Source organism: Melozone crissalis, unplaced genomic scaffold (genome assembly GCF_028551555.1).
Source record: "Melozone crissalis strain CALT ecotype California unplaced genomic scaffold, PUWL_Pcris_2 ptg000004l_1, whole genome shotgun sequence".
Lineage (NCBI taxonomy): Eukaryota > Metazoa > Chordata > Aves > Passeriformes > Passerellidae > Melozone > Melozone crissalis.
In genome coordinates this window covers 6,035,381-6,057,071 of record NW_026535782.1, presented here as the reverse complement: position 1 = coordinate 6,057,071, position 21,691 = coordinate 6,035,381, and the positions used below count along the sequence as shown (strand labels likewise).

At 39.6% G+C, this 21,691-nt stretch overlaps 1 protein-coding gene across 1 annotated transcript in view; it reads right to left on the bottom strand.

Annotated features, from left to right (window-relative positions):
- Positions 1-3,849, bottom strand: part of CDHR3 (cadherin related family member 3) — a 33,798-nt gene extending 29,949 nt beyond the window's left edge. Inside the window, exons 1-2 of the mRNA XM_054276491.1 lie at positions 3,804-3,849; positions 849-1,051 (exon numbers count right to left, since the gene is read on the bottom strand). Coding sequence (XP_054132466.1) covers positions 849-1,051; positions 3,804-3,849 — 249 coding nt within the window. The remainder of the gene's footprint in view (positions 1-848; positions 1,052-3,803) is intronic.
- Positions 3,850-21,691: the final 17,842 nt, after the last annotated feature.

Genomic DNA, 21,691 nt, shown 5'->3' with positions numbered 1-21,691 from the left:
AGTTCTGTGAAAACCTGAATTTCCTTGGAAACACCCAGAAAAGGATATTCAAACCACCTTTTTAAGACTCTGCACCATTTCCATCTGTATCTATTAAAGCCACCCTTTAGTATTGCTGTTCAGGCTCAGATACACAAGCAAGTTGCAGTGGGATGACAATTTATCATGCATCTGAACACTCATTGCCTGTGACATATGTGAGCTAATATTTGCTGATTTATTCAACAATGAAAATCAGCCTGAAGTAATGGAGATTACTCTGCATTTGCCGCAGGACAAGAGCATGGAATGGAGAGAGACAGGTCACAGATATGTGGAAGGGTGATAGCTTCTACGTCAAGATAACTTCCTCATATGTCACAGCCTTTGTTCAGAATTAAAAATTACTTTGATCTAATTCAGTTTCATTTATTTTGGGAGTAAAACAAATTAATTTTCATTCTTGGTGAGAGTGGCCAAACAGAAGCTGAATGTGGTTTAACTAAGGCACTTTCATTTCACAGTGACTTCATACATATTAAGCTGAAAAACTTTGGATAAAACCTCAAAACAGAAGCAGATCCTCCACATTCTTCTTCACTTCTTATTTTCTAAAAATCACATTTTTTTCTATCACAGAACTAATGGAATTATTGTGATGAGTGATTTTTCCTAGATGCAATTAAAAATCATAATTACTATTGCTATTCATCTGTCATATCTATTGCAGCATTTTTGAATACCACCACAGTCTGCATTTAAAATTCTTTTCTGATTAAAAGATGAGACATTGTGCACTGTCAGTGCTCAGTAATCCAGGAAACATCAGCCTACAACTGAAAATTACTCAAGTTAAACTGAAAACTCACCCTGAATTCAAGACCTCCTTTTGATACAATGTCAAAAGCTTCTGTGAGTGGATTTGAATTTACTATGGTAGGAGGAATTGCAACACCTTCAGAAGCCAATGGAGAAAGAGTTACATTAAAGTCATAGACTGCAACACCAGCTGCAGAGTTTTCTTCGACAGTGCTTGTTGCAGGTAAGCCCTGAAGCAACTGGGATCTTCTTCCTGCAGAGGAAAATGAATGTGAAATTACTTGAGCTAACAAATACACAGCTTTTTGACAAGAGCTGCCATTAAGGAACACAAAAAGCCCTGACTCTCTTTTTACCTATGAATGGACACATGTGGCAGTAAATCCAGAATTAATGGCAAAAGAATCCATCTTTTCTGTAATTCAGTCCTATAGTATTGTCATCTAGAGTGGTCATTGTCAAAGTATTATTTTGCTGCATCATTTGCCTTCATACATGTCTTTGTACGGAAGCAAAGAAGCCCAAAACGTTTCTATTTTTCATTTTGCTCCCTGTACTAATTCTTGCCTCTGCTCACTGTTACATGAAGTACCTTGGATCACACAGACCCAGACACAAAGAAGCAGTGGTTTTTTGTGGACAATGCTATCTGCAGCACCTATTTCCTCCATTTTCCCTCTTCTAATTCTTTCTACAGCAGCTGTGTGCAAGCCTGGCTCTTGCGTAGTGTGGTCTCATAACAATTTCAGGTGTGTACTGTCATGTCTCCTGCTTTGAGCAAGGAAGAGCAGCCTGGAGTCTTTGGAGAAGATGCAGGTCCACAAAAGCACCCTGTGGTTCAAAACTCCATGGAAGCTGCACCTGCTGGTGAGGTATCCACAGATTTGCACAAGCTCCTCATTTGTCTGGATTCCCCAAACCAAACCTTCTGCTTTCTCTGTCATTTAGCTTCTAGTTTTTGGTATTTTTGACAAAGGCCTGCTGTGCTTCATCTTATTAAGAAAACATAAATCAGGGCTGCTTTTGATGCCCTGAAACAACACTTCAGTAATCTCATACCCTTGAACCAGCAATGTACCTCAACACCAGACTATGGCAGGGGCGACTCTTGCTTGGGGATGGATGCTTCACTGGCTCATTTAAAACACTCTCCAAGAAAGCTGGCTATGTTCAGCCAAACTTCTACACATTGTGCCAATAGGGAGACAGATACTGCCCACTGTGATCAGCCAAACTTCCTGCACACTCTGTGCCAAGAGGGAGACCGATAGTGTCTCAATTACTGTGGCAAAAGCTCCATGAAGTCTATTTTTTTTTTTTTTTTTGCTGAGGAGTTGCAAGGTGAAAAGCTGCTACAGGAACTGGTCTGAGACCATTAGAGCTGCATGGAGATTCTCATGATCCTACACTGCAGATACTGCAGGTTCCTGGGTCACTGATCCAGCTGGGATTACTTGGGCATTTATGGAAAAAATTACACTGGAGATACTCTACAGGTACAGGGTGGGATGTGGGACACTGTGAGGTGGGAACTGCCTGAAAGAGTTAATCTCTGACCTGACTGAAACAGGTCAGTCTGACACCCTGGTAGGACTGAGTTCAGCTGAGCTGTTACTGATTTATGTCAGCAGGAGCAAGATACAGTGAAGGACCAAGTTTTTATTACTGTTATTACAAATTCTGGAAAACATCATCAACAAAAATCACCCATGCAAATGAGGCTGGGCTGAGAGGGGTTTCTGGAGATACGTTTCCATAAGTGGAGCTCAAATGTAATCTCCTGTGGACAGTACTTGATGAATTCAGTTCACTTATCAAGCCACAGTTCATTAATGGAAACCATTTATACAAGCAATGAAATAATTTACAGTATTTAGAAATGTAGAAAGGAGTTGCTATTTTTGTGTTATGTCCAAAGATTGCATTGGCTGTTTATTCAGAATTTGTCTTTCTAAATCAAAAGTTCTAACTTCTTGCTCTTCATTTTAACTGAAATCTGCTGCATCTGAATGGCTTCTTCTTTTTCCAACAAATTTTACAAAACTTCTCCTTCCATATTCACAAATCTTTGCTTACCTCTTTACTTTGCAGACCAAAATATTTCTGTAGCAATTTAACACATTATTTATCAGAATTATCAATGACAATAATTGACAAATTATAAGTCCAAAACAAAGCAATAATGAGATTATTTTGGAGAAGTTTATGTATATTTAAGACTTATTTATCTGCGATGTGCCAGTCTTTAGAGTGTGCTTGAGTAACACCCTCAAGATTTTCTCTATCCACAACCATGCAGGTTAGAAAAATGCTATTTTTCAAAGAAAGCTTAAAGTGGCAGGCAGGATCCTAATCACAGTTTTGGGAACATCAGGAAAACCACTGAAGACTGAGAGGCTCCTGAGGGATGGCAGAGCTCTTACAGCTCCTTGAGAGCCAAATGACCCTTCCTGAGCAGGTGCCTACAGCAACAGCAGTGCTTCATGTGCCACCCAGACTTCAGACAGTTTGAAGATCTGCTAAGTTGCTAATGTGCAAATACTCGTATTGGCAAATCTCCCATGTATTTACACTGATCAAAGTTAGTCATGTTATACTATGAATATTGTCCACAACTTTCTCTCTGTTTGGCCCTGTTAGATTGCTTGTTTTACTTTATCAAAGAGAAATGCTATCAATTTCTGAAAGGAAGATACTGGAGTATAACCACTAGTTATTGTTTCTTGGAGAGCTGACCTCCTTTCCCACTCCACTGCTGACACACTGGGCAGTGGCTATTAGAAATGAAGTGCCTCATCCAAAAAAAGAGTTTTATTAAAGAGTCATATTCTCTTCATTATACTGCTGTAACCACAGAGCCCAGTCTATTTCAGTCAGAAAATAATTGTTGCTTGATTTTTCCCATCTGTGTCTGATCCCTAAATATGTATTATAAAGTTCCCTAGAGAAAGTATAACAGCCAACAGTGTTCTAATTTTAGCAGCATAATGAAATCATGTTCTTACCAGATACTACTCCCAGCAAAATTAGGAAAAGGAGCATGTTCTTCATTGTCTTTATGACCTGTCCTTCATGTTCCCAGCATGCAAACTGAAGGAAGATCACAGTATGATTTCCCCAGTTTACATCAGCTCCACCTAAATTCTTCCTCTTTTTCATGTTGTGCAGTGAGAAATGAAACAAAGGACCCGTGTCTCCAAGGGAGTTTCCAAACACCACCAGCTTGTTTGCTCATCAGGGAGCTGCTCCTTGCTGACACTTCATTCACAGCCCTGGTCTGCACTTGGGAAAACAGTCATTAATTGTCCTTCCACTATAATCATCTTATTCAATGAGGCATTGTGAAGAGAATCTAGTATGTTTTAAATCTGGAAACACCATGCTGCTTTCACCACTCCAGCAATGAGGTGCTCTCTTCACCCACCAGAATCAATTACTCAGGGTTTTTACCTAAACCAGGAACCTGAAGTTTTCTTGTTTTTCTGACTACCAGAGAATCTCTCAGAACACACATACTGCATACTTGGAGGTGAGGCATGTGTACATGATGAAGTTTGTACATGATGCAGCTTCGCTGCAGCTGTCTCAGGAACACCATAGATCCCCACAGAAGTGCACTGGTTCCCTTAGATTAGGCATTTAACTTGCTAGCTCACAATACAGCCAACTTTTTTTTTAAACTAAGGACAGTCCTAGTGTTTGTTCATGGAGCATGGGAGAGAAGTGACATGAATACTGGAACTGGGTGCAGTATAGGTGCATTAGAATTCACTCATAGAATAATTTAGCCTGGAAGAGACCTCTGGAGGTCACCTAGTCAAATATCCTGCTCAAAGCAGGCTTAATTAAATCAGGTTGCTCAGGGATTCATCAAGTTGATTCTCAACACCTACACACAAACTTAGCAGCTCTGCTAAGAGGCAGAATTTTGAGATTCAGATTTAACACAGCTGTGGAGAAACCTGACTGAATTGTGATCTCAGCTGGCACCTCTGGATGTTTCTGCATGACCCTCTGTGGTTGTCCCACTGAAGGCTGACAGCAGCTCAGTAAGTTCTGTCCCTTGCTCCTGTGTTTTGTGTAGCATGAGCCTGTTAATTGAACATGCTGAGCACGAGCAGCCAGTTTAACACCAGGGCAGGCACTGCCTGTGCCTGCTGCATTCGCACCTCAGCTATGGTAGCTGTGTATGGTACCTGTGAATTCTGCTGACACCATGGACCTGGAAAAGATGCATCAGTAAAGCCTGCTGATTGGAACTGAACCATACCTACGTATCAGATACTGATTTCTTAGTTTACAGATTCTCATGAGGAATCGTGAGAAATACTCATTTTATGGCTAAGCTGCATCTATTTTAAAGTGCTTCTAGGACCTTGTAATGGTTTAAAGTGGATGTGGCCACACAATATCATTTGGGAGCACAACCTGTAGTACCAAGGAAGCTGATCTTCCTTCGTCCCAGGAAATGTGTGTCTAGACTTCACATTAGTAAAGAAAGTGTACGGACAATCTCACTCTCAAATGACCGAGTTATGCTAATAATAATGTAAATATATTTATAGTGTCAAAAAATTCTAACATGTCCCTTTACCTATCAGGTCTTTGCCCATCCCTTCATATGCATTTCCTGAGTTCACAAAGAAGCTTTTGATGTGACAGGATGCCTCACAAAGATGAGGTCTGTGTGCACAGGCATGAATCAGGCTTGTACAATGTGATGTCTTGTACAGTAGTACAAGACATTAGTAGATCTTCTACTAATTACCAGAACACTGTAAAACTGCTGCTAGCTTTATTCCCTCCTTTTAGTTGTAACGTGTAACCTATCCCATTATAAACCTGTTTCTTTAAGTCTTGAAAAAACTATAGAAACATCTGAGACAAGTTTCAGAGTCTTTGAGGATTTCTAAATTTGTTTAGTATCTGCTTTGAGGGATAGGACTGATTCCATCCTATGCGCTGGATAGACAAGCCTTCTCCAGAAGTCATAGGTCAAAATCTTATCCTTTATTTTCTTTCTTTTCTTCTTAAGCTGGGTTTTGGTGGGGAGAAGGGGTGACTTGGTTTTGGTGTGGCTTGAGGTGTTTTTTGTTCCTTTAGAATATATTTCTCTGCTTCTTTGTTTTGATCCTCTTTCTGACAATGTACACAGATCTAATTTCAGCAAGGATTCAAAGTCCATAAACATAAACCAGACATTATTTATGATATAAACACTGCAGAGAGCTACAGGAGACATGTATGGGAAAGGCATCAGGAATGCACACGTGCTTGCAATGCTATCCTGTCCCCAGCTTCACCTGGAAATGCAATGGGTAATTGTTTCAGGTACTAGGTAAATACCCATAGAGCAGTTAATTTCTGCTTTCCCTCTAAATATGTCTCCAGGGCTTTCAAGTAGTTCCTGTTAAGCGTCATGGTTCAAGCCTGTTGTGAGGAGACTGTAAAGGTGACCATGGAGATGAGGGGAGAGCCAAGCAAGCCTGCAGGAAGAGCAGTGTGGAGAGCAGCTCATGTAGGTGGAGTAAGGAGAGCAGAAAGGGCTCCGACTCTTTCTTCTTCCTTGAGTCACTTCCAGTGTGTCCCATTACTTCCCTCAGATCCCTCAGTTCCTATATTCCTCCAAGTGGATTTCTGTGGTTCTCTGATTCCACCTGCCAGGCTGTGAGACATGAAGTGAAAGGGCAGCCAGAATTAAAAGAGAGCCTAGAAGAGGTTGAAAATCAAGTAGAGAAAAGATACAAGCTGGTTAGGAATGGGTGAATTAGGAAAAGGTGAGCAAGGCAGAAATTCACTGGCAAGTCTAGAAACAGCAGCATTTACCCTGTAAGGAGGTCAGGAATGAGCTTCCTGGGAATATAAAGCAACTAGATGAAGAGAGGTCAAGGCAACACAAGGAAGAATACAACTAAGGGAGTTTTCAGGCAAAATAGAGGGAAGATTAATTTTGAAGCAAACAAAGAGGACAAAAAAAAGTTTTTGTAATTCTCTGGTTTTCAAGATGATTTGCAACTTTATTTGGGTTCTTTGGAGCAAAATAAAATGTACTTCTGAAAAAAAGTCTTCTAGACAAGCAGGTAAAATGGAGAATATGAGGAAGATGCAACATCTTTCAAGAGATTAAAGAATCCTGGTTCCAAGGAAAAGATCAACAGATGGGAGTATGATAGAATGCACTGGTCTGTGCTGAAAACAAGTCCTCCCATTGCTCCAGCAGTTATACACCCAAGAAATGAAAGCATTTGCCAGAGAAGAAGGAATCCTGAGTCTGTCTTTTGCAACAAAGAATTTGAGCACTTATTTTAGGACCACTGGGAATATGGAAGGCATTAAGGTAGCAGAGATTTTTCTGATCCTTCCCATTCCCTCTGCTTCATCTAGAAAGTGTGGTCTGAGGCAGACAGATGATTACAAGGACACGAATTAAAGAAAGCTCCAGAGGTACTTGAATGCTCCAATGTAAAGATCAAGTGACAACAGCAAAGCCACACAGAAACTCCAGAAAAGACAGAGGTCCTAGTCCAACTGCCAAGCTCAATCATGTCAACTGTAAGACACCATGACTGCAAAAACCACATGGTTGCTAAATATTTTTCTCTTTAAGAAGTTCTTGTGCTGCTTAAAAATACTGTATTTTCTTCTGCCTTAACAAAACATGGAAGTCAGTGATAACAAGTTTTAATATTCATTCACCCAAGCAAAAGTAGATGTTACCAGCAAGTATTCTGTGTTTTGTGATTTGAGATGAATAATGTGTAATAGAACATTTGGTGTCTACAAAAAATTGTGTCACTTGTCCATACCAAATACGTTTAACCCTTGAATTTTAATAATATCTTCCAAACTAAGTTCTAGTGCCATTAAAGATACAGTGAAAAATGTGTTGATGCCAATGAAGTCCTCTTTCTGCATTTACTGGTTATTGGATGAGGGCCTGAACCCATGCAGCAATACTTTGTACCACATGACACAGCATTTACTCCCTGTTACACATTTGTTATTGTAATTGCTTGGCCACCTGAGCTGTTTGGTAAATATATAAACCAGGCTGTGAATAGCAAAAGATGCAAGTGAAACAAGAAAGAATGCTCTGGGAAAATATGCGTACACAGACTCTAAGGTTTCTATGTACACAGTGTGATGCACTTCATTTAGTCAAGTATTTTATTATATCATCAAGAATTACTTAAACATTATGAAACATGAAAAACCTTTGCATTATGAAACATGAAAAATCTTCCCTGTTTTATCAGCAAAAGGCATTTGATTATTTTTGCAAAAGCAACGTTGCATTTTAGCACACATAAAATATTTTCTATTGACTTTGAAAAAACAACCCACAGAAAAGTGTGCAACTAGCAGAAAAGGGCACAGGCTGAGGGCTCAGGTGGGGGAGTTTTACATGGAGATAGATGGATTTTTACACATAAGTTCCTCCATCCTTTGAACAAGAGGAGTGAGAATAATTCACTACATCCTAACAGTGTGAAATTTTGCTTCTTTATGGTTTCAAGAGCTTTGAGACCTTCAGCTGGGCTCTGTGGCTCTGCATGGGACCAGAAGAGGGACATGGTATGTAAGGAGGCATGTTTCACTCTCCACTTTTGTTTCAGAGAACTTAATCATTGGAAAATCATTTTAATGATCGTGGTCTCACAAAAATCAATAACAAGCCTGGTTTTGAAAGCAGCAATTTCAGTAGACCTGCACCTTGATAAAGTGGTACAAAGGCAAAAAAATCTTCATCACCCAAAGGAGATAGAAATATTCATTGCTGGCCCTTTTCCTTGTTGTTCTCTGCTGACTAGAAAAAACCTTAAGAAATATCACACAGAGATAGGGTTAAATTCATCTGGGTACAGATACAGATTTACTTTTTTACAGTTGCTGAGTTTAGATTATGCTGATTTTATATGAGAACAAAATGAATGGAAAAAATAATCCACTTACAATTGACATGAGGCAACATTATATCTGAGTAATGACTTGACTGAATCTGCCACCACATTAATACACAAAAGGCAGCAGGAAACCAGTGCAATATTCCAGATGTATATATTTCTTGCCTGTGGATTTTAGCATCGACATAATGGAACAGCCTGAGACCATAAGAGCTTTCTTAATGAAACAGAAGATCCCACACAGTAAACCTAGTGTCCAATAAATGTTTTGACAGAGAGCTATGAAGCTGTAAAGGTAGGTGGATGAATGTACAGAGATTTTAAAAAGCCCTGCAGCCCAGACTGAGTTTAATCACATAAAACCTGGCTGTTACAATATGAGTTGCATGGGTGACAACAAGGAAAAAAGGTCAGGATGTGTCCCTTTGCTGTGTATGGCTCCCCTGACCATTGCAGGAGCTGAGGGAATATTGCCATCTAGTGCCACACAGAAATCCAGCTGTCTAAACAGAAAAGAGCCATTTAATTCATGCAGGCAATGGTTACAAAGCATCCTAAAAGGATATTATGGGATGTATGTGCCCAGGACACCATTTTGGTCAGTGTCTTTGCCAGGCTTGTTATTGGAAATGGTACATTTTCTCCTTTAAAAAAATTACTGTGTTGTGGGAGCTGAGTCATAACACTTTGGGGGAAAGACCCTATTCAGTTGTTCTGAGGTTGTGAAAAAAGTGCAAAATATTCTCATAGCAGTTTAGCAAGTAGCTGCCAGAATTATGGGATGTTGTTGAGACTAGGATTTTTCTTGTATGCCTAAAACACAGACCTGTATATGTTATTGTTCTATGGTCACCTCAGGCTTGTTTTGGAAACAAAGAGGCACTACCAGGGCACAACTAATGTGACCAATTTTAGCAGTTGCATTTAGGATGGGAAGTGACGTACTTTTGAAACATCTGTTTCTCTGCAGAGACAACAAGGGGGGTTTGGGATGTCTGGTTCTGATGTTCAGAGCCTTTGAACCTTCAGTGCCTGTTTCTCTGGACCATTTTTTAACCAGATAGGCAATGATTTTGAGGACCTGTTGGTGGAAAAATAAATACCACTTTTAGCCTTCCAAAGCCCATGCTCTCAGCTGTGTGATGCTCATTCAGGTGGTGAGGACACTTGTGCTCCCACAGGAGCTCCTGCTGGCCCGTGCCAGGGTGCACTCACTGCTGGGCAGGCACAGTGGGACACATTTCCCATTCTCCTCTGTGTGCAGCAGCTTTAGGAAGTCCCTCCTGTTGTCATGCCACAAAGGGGTGACAGAGCAGCTCTGTTCCCTTCAGCCAAAACCCTGCTGGGCCTGAGATGAGGGGTTTTTAATCAGCACATATGCTTGAGATACTTTTAATGAGGCCATCAACTCGCTTATCTACGCCACCAAATACATGCCAGATTATAACAATTTTCAGTCATTGCCCATCTGGAGCAGATTCAAACCAGTGGTTGATTTTCAAAAGCAATTTGAAAATCAAAATCAGTTAAGTAATCAAATCTTCCAAAGCTGCAAATAATGTCCAGATTTTCAAGCCAGCAGCATCATGTTTATAAATGTTGACTTAAAATTACTTAAATGTCCCACCAGTACCTCTGAGTTAATTGCCATGTTATTGCTTGTGGCTGTGACTTTCCCACTATTTCTGCCCCCTAGCCATGTAAAGGCAAGGATTAAATCACAAAGAGAATCGGAGTCAATAACGTAAAAGAATATTGTTTTTCAACCTGAGAAAGTTTTAGACACCCACTACTCCTTTTCTTTTATTTAACATGAGTGCCAATTAAGCAAGAGGCTGCTGCTAAGTTAATTTTATATATATATATAAGTATATGTGCTTATATTTTAAAAATCCATTATTTCACATCATCAGATATAAATCCCTACATCAACTATAAATTCTTTCCTTTTCTACACTGATTTTAAATACACTGCAAAAAATGTGTATCTGAAGTTCCTCCAAATGAGGATTTGTTTAGATAATAAATTGTCTCACAATAATAGTACTGTATAAAGTTACTGATGTCAAACTCTGCCAGGATTTTTAGGGTTATTTTCTTTGCGTTTGGTGATTTGGCAAAGTCCTTAAATATGGTATTTGAAAAGAAATAGAATATGTGTGCTCTCCTGAATTTCCATAATGTGAATCAAAATTCCATCTAAAAAGGAACCTGAAAAGCAAGGGTTGTAGATTTACAAACACATGTTAAAGCACCTAGAAATGTGACTTTCCAAAGCCCTTACTCTTATCCTCTCAGTTCCTCATAAGTAAGTTTAGCTAAAAAAAAAATCTAAGCTAACAGCTTCCAGAAATAAATAGCAACAAACTGGCAGCAAATTCTGGAAATCCCCCATACCTCTCAGTCCATGGGGACACAGGCTGACCTTTCAGATGCAGCCCAAATCCCACTGATTTCCTCAGGCTTTTGCCTGACTCAGACAGTTTGGGTGTTCCAGGCAGGCAGGGAAGGATTACTAACATTAGCTATATCCTAATTGCTGTACTAAAGAGGCTGCATACTGCTGGATCCAGCACAAAGCTGTCAGTGACTTCACTGGGATCTGGATCAGTCTTTTAAAGTTTGAAGGAGCTGGAGAAATGTCAGGAAAGATGGATGGCAGATTTTACCTGCTGGTACAAACTGCCAGGACTATACTGACATTTGCACCAGCTGAGTCTTTACACCAGGACATGCAGTGTTACGAAGCTGTGACGTAAAATAGAGTCATAAATTGTTTTCAAATAGAGTCACAAATTGTTTTCCTGTGCTAAGGAGCAGCAGTGGGATGACATGCCAAATCTATTGAAGAATCAAGAGATGAACACCCCAAAATGTCCACACACCCAGCAGTCCAGCTGGATGAGTTCTTAACACAGAATAGGGTGATGTCCATTTAAGTTGAACATCAACGCCTATGGATCTTTTGTTTCAATCAACATTAATGGCAAGTGGCAGGGCTTGCCTATTTTGCTTTGCTGATATTTGCAAACATCTAAGACTGTTTCCTTGCACAAAACATTTTTCTGGGCATGGACATTTTTCTTGATGAAACCAGACCAAGCTGCACTGTCCACTCAGTTGTGTCACATCAGCCTGGGCTGTGTCAGGCTAATGCACCTGCACAAGTGCTGGTGTTGCTGCACAGGGAACTGGATCCATTGATTGAGGCTGGATGAGAACTGAGCAAGTGGATGATATGGACAGGAAAAAATGGCCAGGAAATAGGGGTCTGGGCAAAAAAAATTCCTGTGGAATATGGCCTGAAACACACCCTTTGTTTAAGTTCAGAGGTGTGCAGTAATGCTGGTGCTGTTTGTGGGATACACCAAGGATGTGTTTTAAGGGCCCTGAAGCCCCTAATGTTGTTGTTGTGACTACAGAAATTTAGCCTTGTTTCTGTTAAAAAAAAGGTGCTAAACATTATACTGTTAGCTTTTTTCTGTTCAATTACATTTCTGTGAAATAGCAGAGGGACAGTCACCATGTCCCAGCTAAATGGTTTGTTTGTAGCAAATTATTTTCTATTCTCAAGGAAAAAGAATTTAATCAAGTGTCAGAAACAAGCTACATCTTGACAGATTAACAGGATTGCTGCTGTTAAAATTAATTTGTTGCCAGATTTGTTTACAAATCTTATTTTTTCAGGGATGGGTGAACTTCCTGGCATTTGCCAATCTTTTGAATAAATATTGTGGAGGATTTGTAAAATGAGAATTAATTAAAACTTTTCCTGTGAGTGCAAACCAGACATTTTGTTCAGTGTAAATAAGTTGCTTGAAAGCTAAAGGGAACACTTTGAAGGAGATGGGTGGAGAGGCAAGGAAATTTGAGCACTGTCTTCTCTTTTCCAAACAAAATGTGGGATATAACAAATATGACTAATACAGGAATTGTAATTTATATATCAGATTTGATATATCCATTTTTAACTTTCTTTGCAGTTCTGAATTGACCTCAAGCCATTTTGCTTCAGCTTTCAAGCTCCTCAGAGATTTGTTTATTTTTCTACAAATCTTTTTGGTTTGGCTGCCTCTGTATGAGACGTGGCAGAGGTGCTCATTTCTGGATGTGGAGCTTTAGATACTGGCTCTTATATATGATTTGTGTGGCTCTAAGAAGGCCTTTCAGTGTTAGTTTGGGTGGTATCACCACCTCAGACAAAGAGATAAGCTTATAGTCATCATCCATTCATTCTGCTAGGGTGAGAGAAAGAATCAGATCATGAAATGCATATCCAGGAAGAAAACAAGGACAAGTGTTTGCATTCCACCTTTTCATTCACTGCAAGTTGGTTTTGTTGGTGGGATTTGGACTGTTTTACTGTTTTTATAAGTGATCATGACAAAAATATTCTTCCTCTATGAAACAGTAGACTGCACTTCTACTCTTTCATGGATAAAGTCAAGAAGTGTCACTAAAGATCCTTAGAATGATTTTTCAGTGACTCCTTTGGAAAGGAAATCCAAAGATAGATTTTGAGCAAAAGACAAACATTCCTCCCATTTAGACTAAGATTTTTCATTTTTTTTTTTTTCTCCCCTGGCCCTAATGTCCCTAACCTAAGAAATTAGTCCTGGACAAAAGCCTTCAGTGCTACAATTTGGAATATATTGTTTCTGACAAAGCCAGGGGCAGATGTCAGCCTGGCAAAGGAGAGTCTGCAAAGGCAGCAACAACTCGAGGGACACCAGCACTATCCAGGTTAATTAAGTACACAGGCCATCAGTAAGTCCTACAAATAAATTACAAAACAGTTCATGGATTTCACAGAAGACACAGGATTTTACACCATGCAGTATTCAGGCAAACAGTCTTTCTGTGATTCTTTAGGCATTAAATCAGAAGGATTGATTCTTCCCAGTTACTTCTCCCCAAGATTTCCTGCTTTTAAAATTACCATGCCTGGTCTTAAAGGTTTGATTAGTTAGAGCTACCACACACTGCTGCTGTACTAATTGAATTAAACTCCACTGGGTCCATCCTTCCAGAGCCTTGTGCATTTGAGCAGTGTTTCCCACGGTCACATGTAGGAAGCTGCCTGTTGGCAGGAGGGAAAAGCATCTCTGCTTTAGAGACAGCCTCAAGCTTTTGCTTAAAGAGGCTAACACTGCCACTAACAACTAGGAAATCCTGGCAGATAGTCCACATGAATGTCTCTTTCTATATTTGCACAATGTCAAGCACACTATCAGCCCTGAATAAATAATAATCATAGAAACCTGGAGTCAGCCAGGAAATAGCTGTGAATGAGACATTCATATTTTAAAACCTGAAACTGCAATATTATCTTGTTATGACTCTGGGAAAAAGATTCTTTTCCTTTTCCCCTCTTGTTTTTTGGTTTGAGTTTTTTTCCCCAAAAAAAGAAGAAATGCTAATACTGCTGGTAAAGGTACTAAAAACACTTTATTTGGCCCTGTATTACAGAATGAAACATCTAAAGTGTTCTCCCTGATAAATACATAACGAGCAACATTGAGAACAGTGCTGATTTTAATTCCAAAGAATTTATTTCTAAATGAAAAACAATATTAGAGATGGAATACAGCTGAAACTACAAACTAGGGTACAACAGTGATTCTATGGGAGAAAAAGGAAGAGTAGCTGAAAGACAGTTTCACAAGGCAATATCGCTTTTGATAATGTCTTGGCAAAATTGAATTTTTTTCTAAATTTAATTGAAGGTTCCTATTTGAAAGCATTTATATTAGTCATATATCTTTAAAACAATGAGCAAAATTCATGAGGAATTCAGTCTCCATCTCCATAGAAATAAAAATGAAGGGCAACTCCCTGTAGTAAAACTAGTTGAAAGTGGTAATTCTTATTTAATTCAGACTCTTGACAAACATTCAGAGTTACTCCTTAACAAAAGAATAATTTATTTCTCCTTTTCTGTTCAGATGTAGGGCTCCCATGCAGACTAAGCACGTTTCAAGATGGTATTTTTATGGTTACAGATGAGAAGAAACAGATTCTTACTTTAAAATCTGGTGTCATAATTGATGGAGGGATACATGCACAAATTCTTTTTCATATATTGATCACCTTTAACAGTAATCCAGAAAGATCTGAGATCTGAGGGCTGTCTCAGTATAATCAAATTGCAATTAAGTTAGCCCAGAAGCATTTGTTAGAAGATATAATGGCAAGGACTATAAAGGAGAAGAATAAACTGAAAACACAGAATGCCAAAAATCACCATCTGCTGAGATGATGGGAGTATCATGCTCAAAGCTGTTAAGGTGTTACTAGAGCTGTTGACTGTTACAACATTAAACAGTTAATTGCAGTTCATGGGTTTTAAGTAAAAGGACTGGGGACTGCTTTTTACCATAGCAACCACAAAAAAGAAATCTCTTCCAGCATGTGTGCAACACGCGCCAACATAAAAGCAAAGAAAATAAATATATTTGGAATTCGGCATTTAAACTATAATTATTTGGAGAAATTCCTCTTTCCAAATTTACATTCAGAGCATCCTGGAGTGAATTAGATGCTCATTCCTAATTTACCAAATGTCTTTCCTGAGGGACAAGAAGATGTATTACATTCTGTATCTTTTCCCACTAACAACTGTTAGGATGACTCCTGCTGCTTAGGTAAACAGAGGGAAGGGAAAGAATACAGAAAAAAGGAAAACTTTGTCATCTCACTAATGTGTGACCACATGTGCTGCAGGCAGGGCATGGGTGTAAATGCATACGTCAAGATCACGTGTACCATCACTTACCTTCTTCCACTCCATCCATTTCTGCTCTGTGCTGAGGTCAGCCTACTTGTGATCTTTGAGCAAGAAAAACACGTTATGGTGACAACAGTTCTGATTGTTTAATCCCAGGTCAGGTCAGGTTAAGTTTGAAAGAAGGACAGGAGAAAAGGAAAGTGACAGTTACGTCATTATCATGCCTTAAATACTAACATATAATATTTTGGTGCCAATGGAATTTATTGATAGAACTTTTTGAAATAAAATGCTGATGAGTTCAACTATCTTTCCAGACATAGTTTCATTTTGATGGAATACTTATTTTGAGGCATGATTTTTCTGAAGCCTTTGCAAAATCCAGACAGCTGTAGAAGCAGCAGATCAGAGAGGCAGCCCAGCAAATTACCTGGAGCAGTGACCTAAAAGGTGAGCCAGGCAGGTGAAAAGCAGCTGGAAAGAGGGACCAGAGGTCCTGCTGGTTGCTGTCCCTAGAGGATGTCCTGAGGGCAGGACACAATAGGAGAATTGTATGCCACTAGCCCTGAACTAACTAAAGGTTTGAATATGGAAATGTTTTTAAAACATCTATTGTAGCTGCTGAAAACAATTATGTCTGTGGCATCTGCCAATTCTCATCATTATCTGCTGTTGTTTCAAAAATGGGCATGGGAAATTTTGCAAAATCTAGGACCAATAATCCCATAGCTGACACAGCATGCTCTTAGACTCTTACACCACAAATGTAGTGTGAGATCAGAACAGAACAGTTGGCTACATTAGGATTCAGACTGACAAAGACAGACTGAGGGGGTTTTGTCAGCTGATGTAAAAATTTCCATAGGCAAAATCATAAAGCCCTGAATAAACAGAGAAATTTACCCACATATGAGCACTTTCAGAACCCAGAGATGTCCTTCAAGTTGTCCCTCTACAAATCCAGAAGACACAGGTTCATGGCTCTATGCACCTGTAAGTTCTCCATAGAAGACCAATTCTAACCCCTCCAATGCAGACTTATTTCTCAATTTGAATTCCTATTGTACTGCTATTGTATATTGTGTTTATCAAGGCACTCAAATTCTTAGGTCTTGTCACCATTGAAACTCGCTCTGTTTCCATACAGCTTTTAGCACTGTATTTTTTTTTATAAGAGCATGGCAAAAGTTTTGCTCCATTGCTTACAAACAACTTCAGAAATATTCAGAAGTGTGCAACTCGACAGTGACATGAACACATAATTCAATAAAATGCCACTGCTTATGCTATTAATAGATTTCAGTGAGTTGCACTAATTGTGCTAATTATGATGATGTGTGAGGGCACAGAAGAAGGGCTCCACATCTCCTGTAAACAGAAGAGTAGATACCTCTTTTTATAGAGAACTGACAGTCAATATATGCTTAGACAAATAATCTATTGCAATTTTTTTCAGCTCACTATACATAAAGCATTCTCATTTTGCCAGTTTTCCTGTACCACAGACCACAACTGTAATATTTTGAAGTCACCAGCAGCTTCTGTGCCAATACTCTTCTTAGTGCAGAAGGAAAACCAGGCATTGTGGCATTGTGTTATCAGATTACTACAGAATCCTTGAATGTCAATATGAATGCAAGTTTTTAAGGGCTGATTTAGTATACACTGAAAAAGATTCCAATTCCATAGAGGGAGGAAGAGGAGTTCATGCTTAATGGTTTAGATATGGGTATTTTCAAATAATCTATTATTATTGTTATATATGATTTGGCAGAATTAAACACAGATAGGGAATCTACAGATGACTGCTGTATCCTAAAGAAAAAGCACTTTTTTATCTGTCAATTAAAAGATTTGGGAAACAACAGACAGTTCTGTTAATCTTGGATCAAATGAGTATCTGAAGTTGAATTACAAGATTCTCAAATACTAATGAATTTCAGTTAATTTTTTCCCTAAACCACTATTGTTCACTTTTCATCAGTCTTGTAACTTTTGCATATACCAGATGTCACATGCTGAGTGTCTACAAAACAAGATTTGATTAAATGCACAGATCTGTACCACTGGATGTTATTAGCCAGTTAACATGTTTGGTGGCCATAGAGGTACAAAGATTCTCTTAATCTGAGCCTGCAAAGTTGCAGTCTTAGCTCATAGGCATTTCAGAAGTATGCACCCTTCATAAGTAACATGGGGTATTTTTAATGATGTCTGAACTTTTGTCTTTACCAGCTATGGTTTCCATTTAAATCCAAAGTATTATTAGTAGTATGTTTATACTTGGATTCCTTAAAGGAAACAGTGCCTCAGGAACACTCATCAAACCACAGGTTTCCAAAAAATAGCAAAGGACAATGTATTTTTATCAAGAGGAGGATTTAATTTAAAAATTCACTTGATCTGTGAGACTGTAACTGAGATCCATCCACATCAGGTCTCTGCAACCACATTGCCTTTGTAAAAGGTCAGGTGAAGTCTGATGACAGAAGTTCAGGGTGGCCATGGGAGGTTTACACATGTAAGTCAGTGCTTAAACATCACACATAATTTTTACTTTGGGTGCATTTTGGTGTCAAACACATCACTAACTACACCCCAATCCTGCTAAGGCCTTTGAGATCCATTTTGGCTGAGCACAGAACTTGCAGTGCTTATCAGAAATACTACATTTGACTCTTCCTGGTTGTAATGGGAATCTTATTAGGACAAATCTCCTTGCAAAATTAGCACAACAATGCACAGAGCTACAAGAGAATTCCCTCTATAATAGATGAGACACAATTGATTTCTGGCACTCCACTTCCAGCCTCAGCCAGAAATACAAGATGAACAGGCTTGCTTTCTTCTGTGATTTCAACACGTCTGCTTCCTGTAGGAGCTGGAAGTAGGACATACCATAACAACTGTCAAAACATTTCAGAACCTCGAGCAAGGTGTGATTGGAGCCAGCCTCTAGAAGCAGAGAGGACTTGGAGAGCCATGTGAGTGGGCTGGGCCCTCTGCTCTCCACTGATCCAAGGACCAAATGTGACCTTACCAAAGGTGTAGCAGTGTGACTCTCACTCAAATCTCTTTTCTGGCTGGCCCCAAACATTCACAGCCAGGCTGAAGGACACTTGAGTGACTCCCAAACACTGAGGGCCATCATCCCTCCCCAGCTGAAATCTTCTGGCAGCCTGTGGGTGCCTCCCCTCAGCCCACTCACCATGGTGCCTGGCCCTGCCAGAGCTGAGTCCCTTTCACAGTGGGGATCAGGGAGCTGCTGAGAGAGGGGCACAGACAGGGCTCCAGCACTTGAGGAAAATGGTGAGATGGGAGCCAGATCACTGAGGCCAAGGAGCTCCAGCCAGGGCCAGGGTTGGGAAGGACTGCTGGCCTTCCAGGGAGAGGCAGAGGAGAGGGGAGAAGGAGAGGGAACATGCCCCAAGACAGGAGGAATTGCTTAGAGAGGAAAAGAGCTCTGTGATGGAAGGGGCAGCTCACTGGTGGGAGGAGGAGAGGTGACTCAGGACTGAGAGACCTGTCCTCCACTGAGGGAGACATGGGAAAGGAGAGGAAAGTCTCCTAACTGCAAAGTAGGGGATAAAATCAAGGTACTGTGTATTAAAAGACATGGCTGCCTCTGGTGAGGCAGCTGGGCCCAAGTGGGAGAGTGGCGAGAGATGAGCCGAGAGTGAAAAACAGGCCCCAAACTGGGGTTTCAGTGCAGGAGATGAAAACACACCATGCAGGGGTAGGGTAAAGTGACAGAAAAGTGGGAACAAAACTCAGAAAAGGGAAGCATTTGGGAGAAGGAAGGATACAAACAGGACAAATATGGCATCTCTGTTGAGAAGGAACAGGAGAAAGTTGGCTCCAATGCAATGAGGGAAAGGCAGGAAGCTGCTGTTGTGTGCTGCCAACACACGCAAACGTGGCTGGTGAATGGAAAGTTAAAACATACATTATTCATCAGGGCAAACTTAATTTTTAATGAAAGAATATTTCTATGCCTACCTCACGAGAAATGTGTGAAGATCTTTGGGGACTCATGTTTTGTGGTCTTGGTTATTCACATGGGCATTGTGGGAGAGCAAAGCACAGGAAAGCAGCACGCTATTTGAAAGCAGACTTCATACTGAGGCAAGGTAACTTTCTCCATTCCCAAGAGGTTTTATATCTCAAAATCTAAAGAACTTTGCTCTGTCTTTCAAAAATGCAAGGAATTCCTACAAATTTCTTCCTTTCTGTCCCAAATGGTTAGTTAAGAGCCTTCCTCTAAAATCTGGATATGGCCTTTGAGAATATTATTGTTACTTTTATTTACCAAAAAACCTCTTTCAAATAAATAAAACCAAACAACAAACCAAACAACAAACAAAACTGATGAATATTTAGTAAGTATGATAAAAGGGATTTGCTGCACCAGTGCTAGATATGTTTAGTAATTTTAAGAAGCAGTACGAGACATGCAGTGACAATGTTTTAAAACAATTTGTCTGTGATCTTTCCTGAGTGCCTGTCAATACAAGCAAACTGAATTTTAGCCTGCCAAGTACTCTTTGACCTGTCATTCATGTCTTTCAATTTCCAAAACATTTGCATTAGTCGTCACTCTCCTTCAGTGAATGCACTCCTCTGACCTCGTCTAACCCTGTTTCTTGCCACAAGAGCAGCTGATGAAGTGTTAGCCCAGGGACTCTGGGTAGTGCGTTTTAAGAAGGGAGTTTGAGATCCAAGTTTCATACAGGTTATGCTATAGCACTGAGAGAGGACGGTCAGGTGTTTGGGGGAGTTCAGGACACTGGGATTATTTTCGAGAGAGAAAAAATCCTAGCAACTGACACGGGTCAGAAACTGAATTCTCAGAGGCTCCTGGCTGAAACCCGAAACAGTTGCAGAAAAAAAAAAGAAATTGTTTTCCTTCTCTGAAGCAATTGGTAAATCCTCCTGTTCAGTGAGGATACATGCCTGCACTGCACAAAGAGTACCATGGCCAGCTTTGGTATCAGAAACACTCCAGCAACAGTAATAAAGTAGAGAAGAAAACTTATCCTCTGGAAAAAGACACTACAGTAGTAGGTTAATGCCATTTAGATGACAACCAACACATGAGAAAAAATTGTTTAGTCACTGGAGCAAAAGGAAGTGCAATTTTTTTCACAGTACTTGTATAACTCTCTTGGGTTTGAAATGTGCAGTAACTGTTGATTTCCATTGCTAGTTCATAGCCTTATTTTTGGTATAATTTCTTCTTTAAACTTTCTAGAGTTCAATGTAGAAAGTTAACTAATTGTGCATTGTTTGCTCATAAACCTGTGTGGTGCACCTCTCTTTAGATTTCCCATTTCATCTGATTAGAGCTGCTGTAGTGTTTCAAGCGTTGCTTTGTTTTGTGTGAAGCAATTTGCAACCCTTTTATGAGAAACATGTTTTTGTTGGGATACAAGAGTATCTCACTTTGAATTTCTTTTTCAGTTCTCCATTTTTTCTGTTTCTTTTTTAAGTGCTAGTTTCTTTGGCTGATATGGAACCGAAAGCATAATTCAGGCTTTTTTTCTTGTGTTATTTCAGAGGACATTAAAAATAGATTTTTCTGCTATAAATGTCTATTTAATACCGTTTTCCAGCTGAAGTCTGCTATGATGGTACTCGCATAGTGTTTGAGACACCTTCTGAAATTACAAAGAGATCAGAAATAGTACAGGGACCACATTTTTGGCCAGAGTGGTTCTAGGGAGACTGGCTCATAGTGGCTTCTGCACTTGGCTTGCTAACTCCTGAGTTGTTTTAATGGGCATCGTGTACACATCTTTTTGCAGAAACCTAGATATAGTACCTTTTTAAAAGTATCCAATTTATTTAATTACTTCAACTACTCCAATTATCACATAGCATACTAAAATGTTACATTGTATTAAAAAAAAAGTTTCAGAATCAGCTTTAATGGAGAAATGCAGGACTACCCATTCGGTGGATTTTGTACCTTGTCAACACAAACTTCTCTGCTAACCTGAGGTGTTGCTGTAGCATTAAAGAGAAACTTCTTTTATCCACTGTGGAAAGAGAGACTGCAAACAGATGACTGCAAATAGATAATCTAAAGGTTTAAAATCAGCATGAGTGTAAAAGTCCACCATAGAAATAGCTTGCACACAAGTAAACATCCAAGCTAGTTTTGCACTCCTCAAAATGCTGAAGGATTAAAATTTCTGCACCCCTGTGACTGACACCCAGCTACTTTGCTGGTGCTTTTCTTATGCAAACTCCATCACTGACT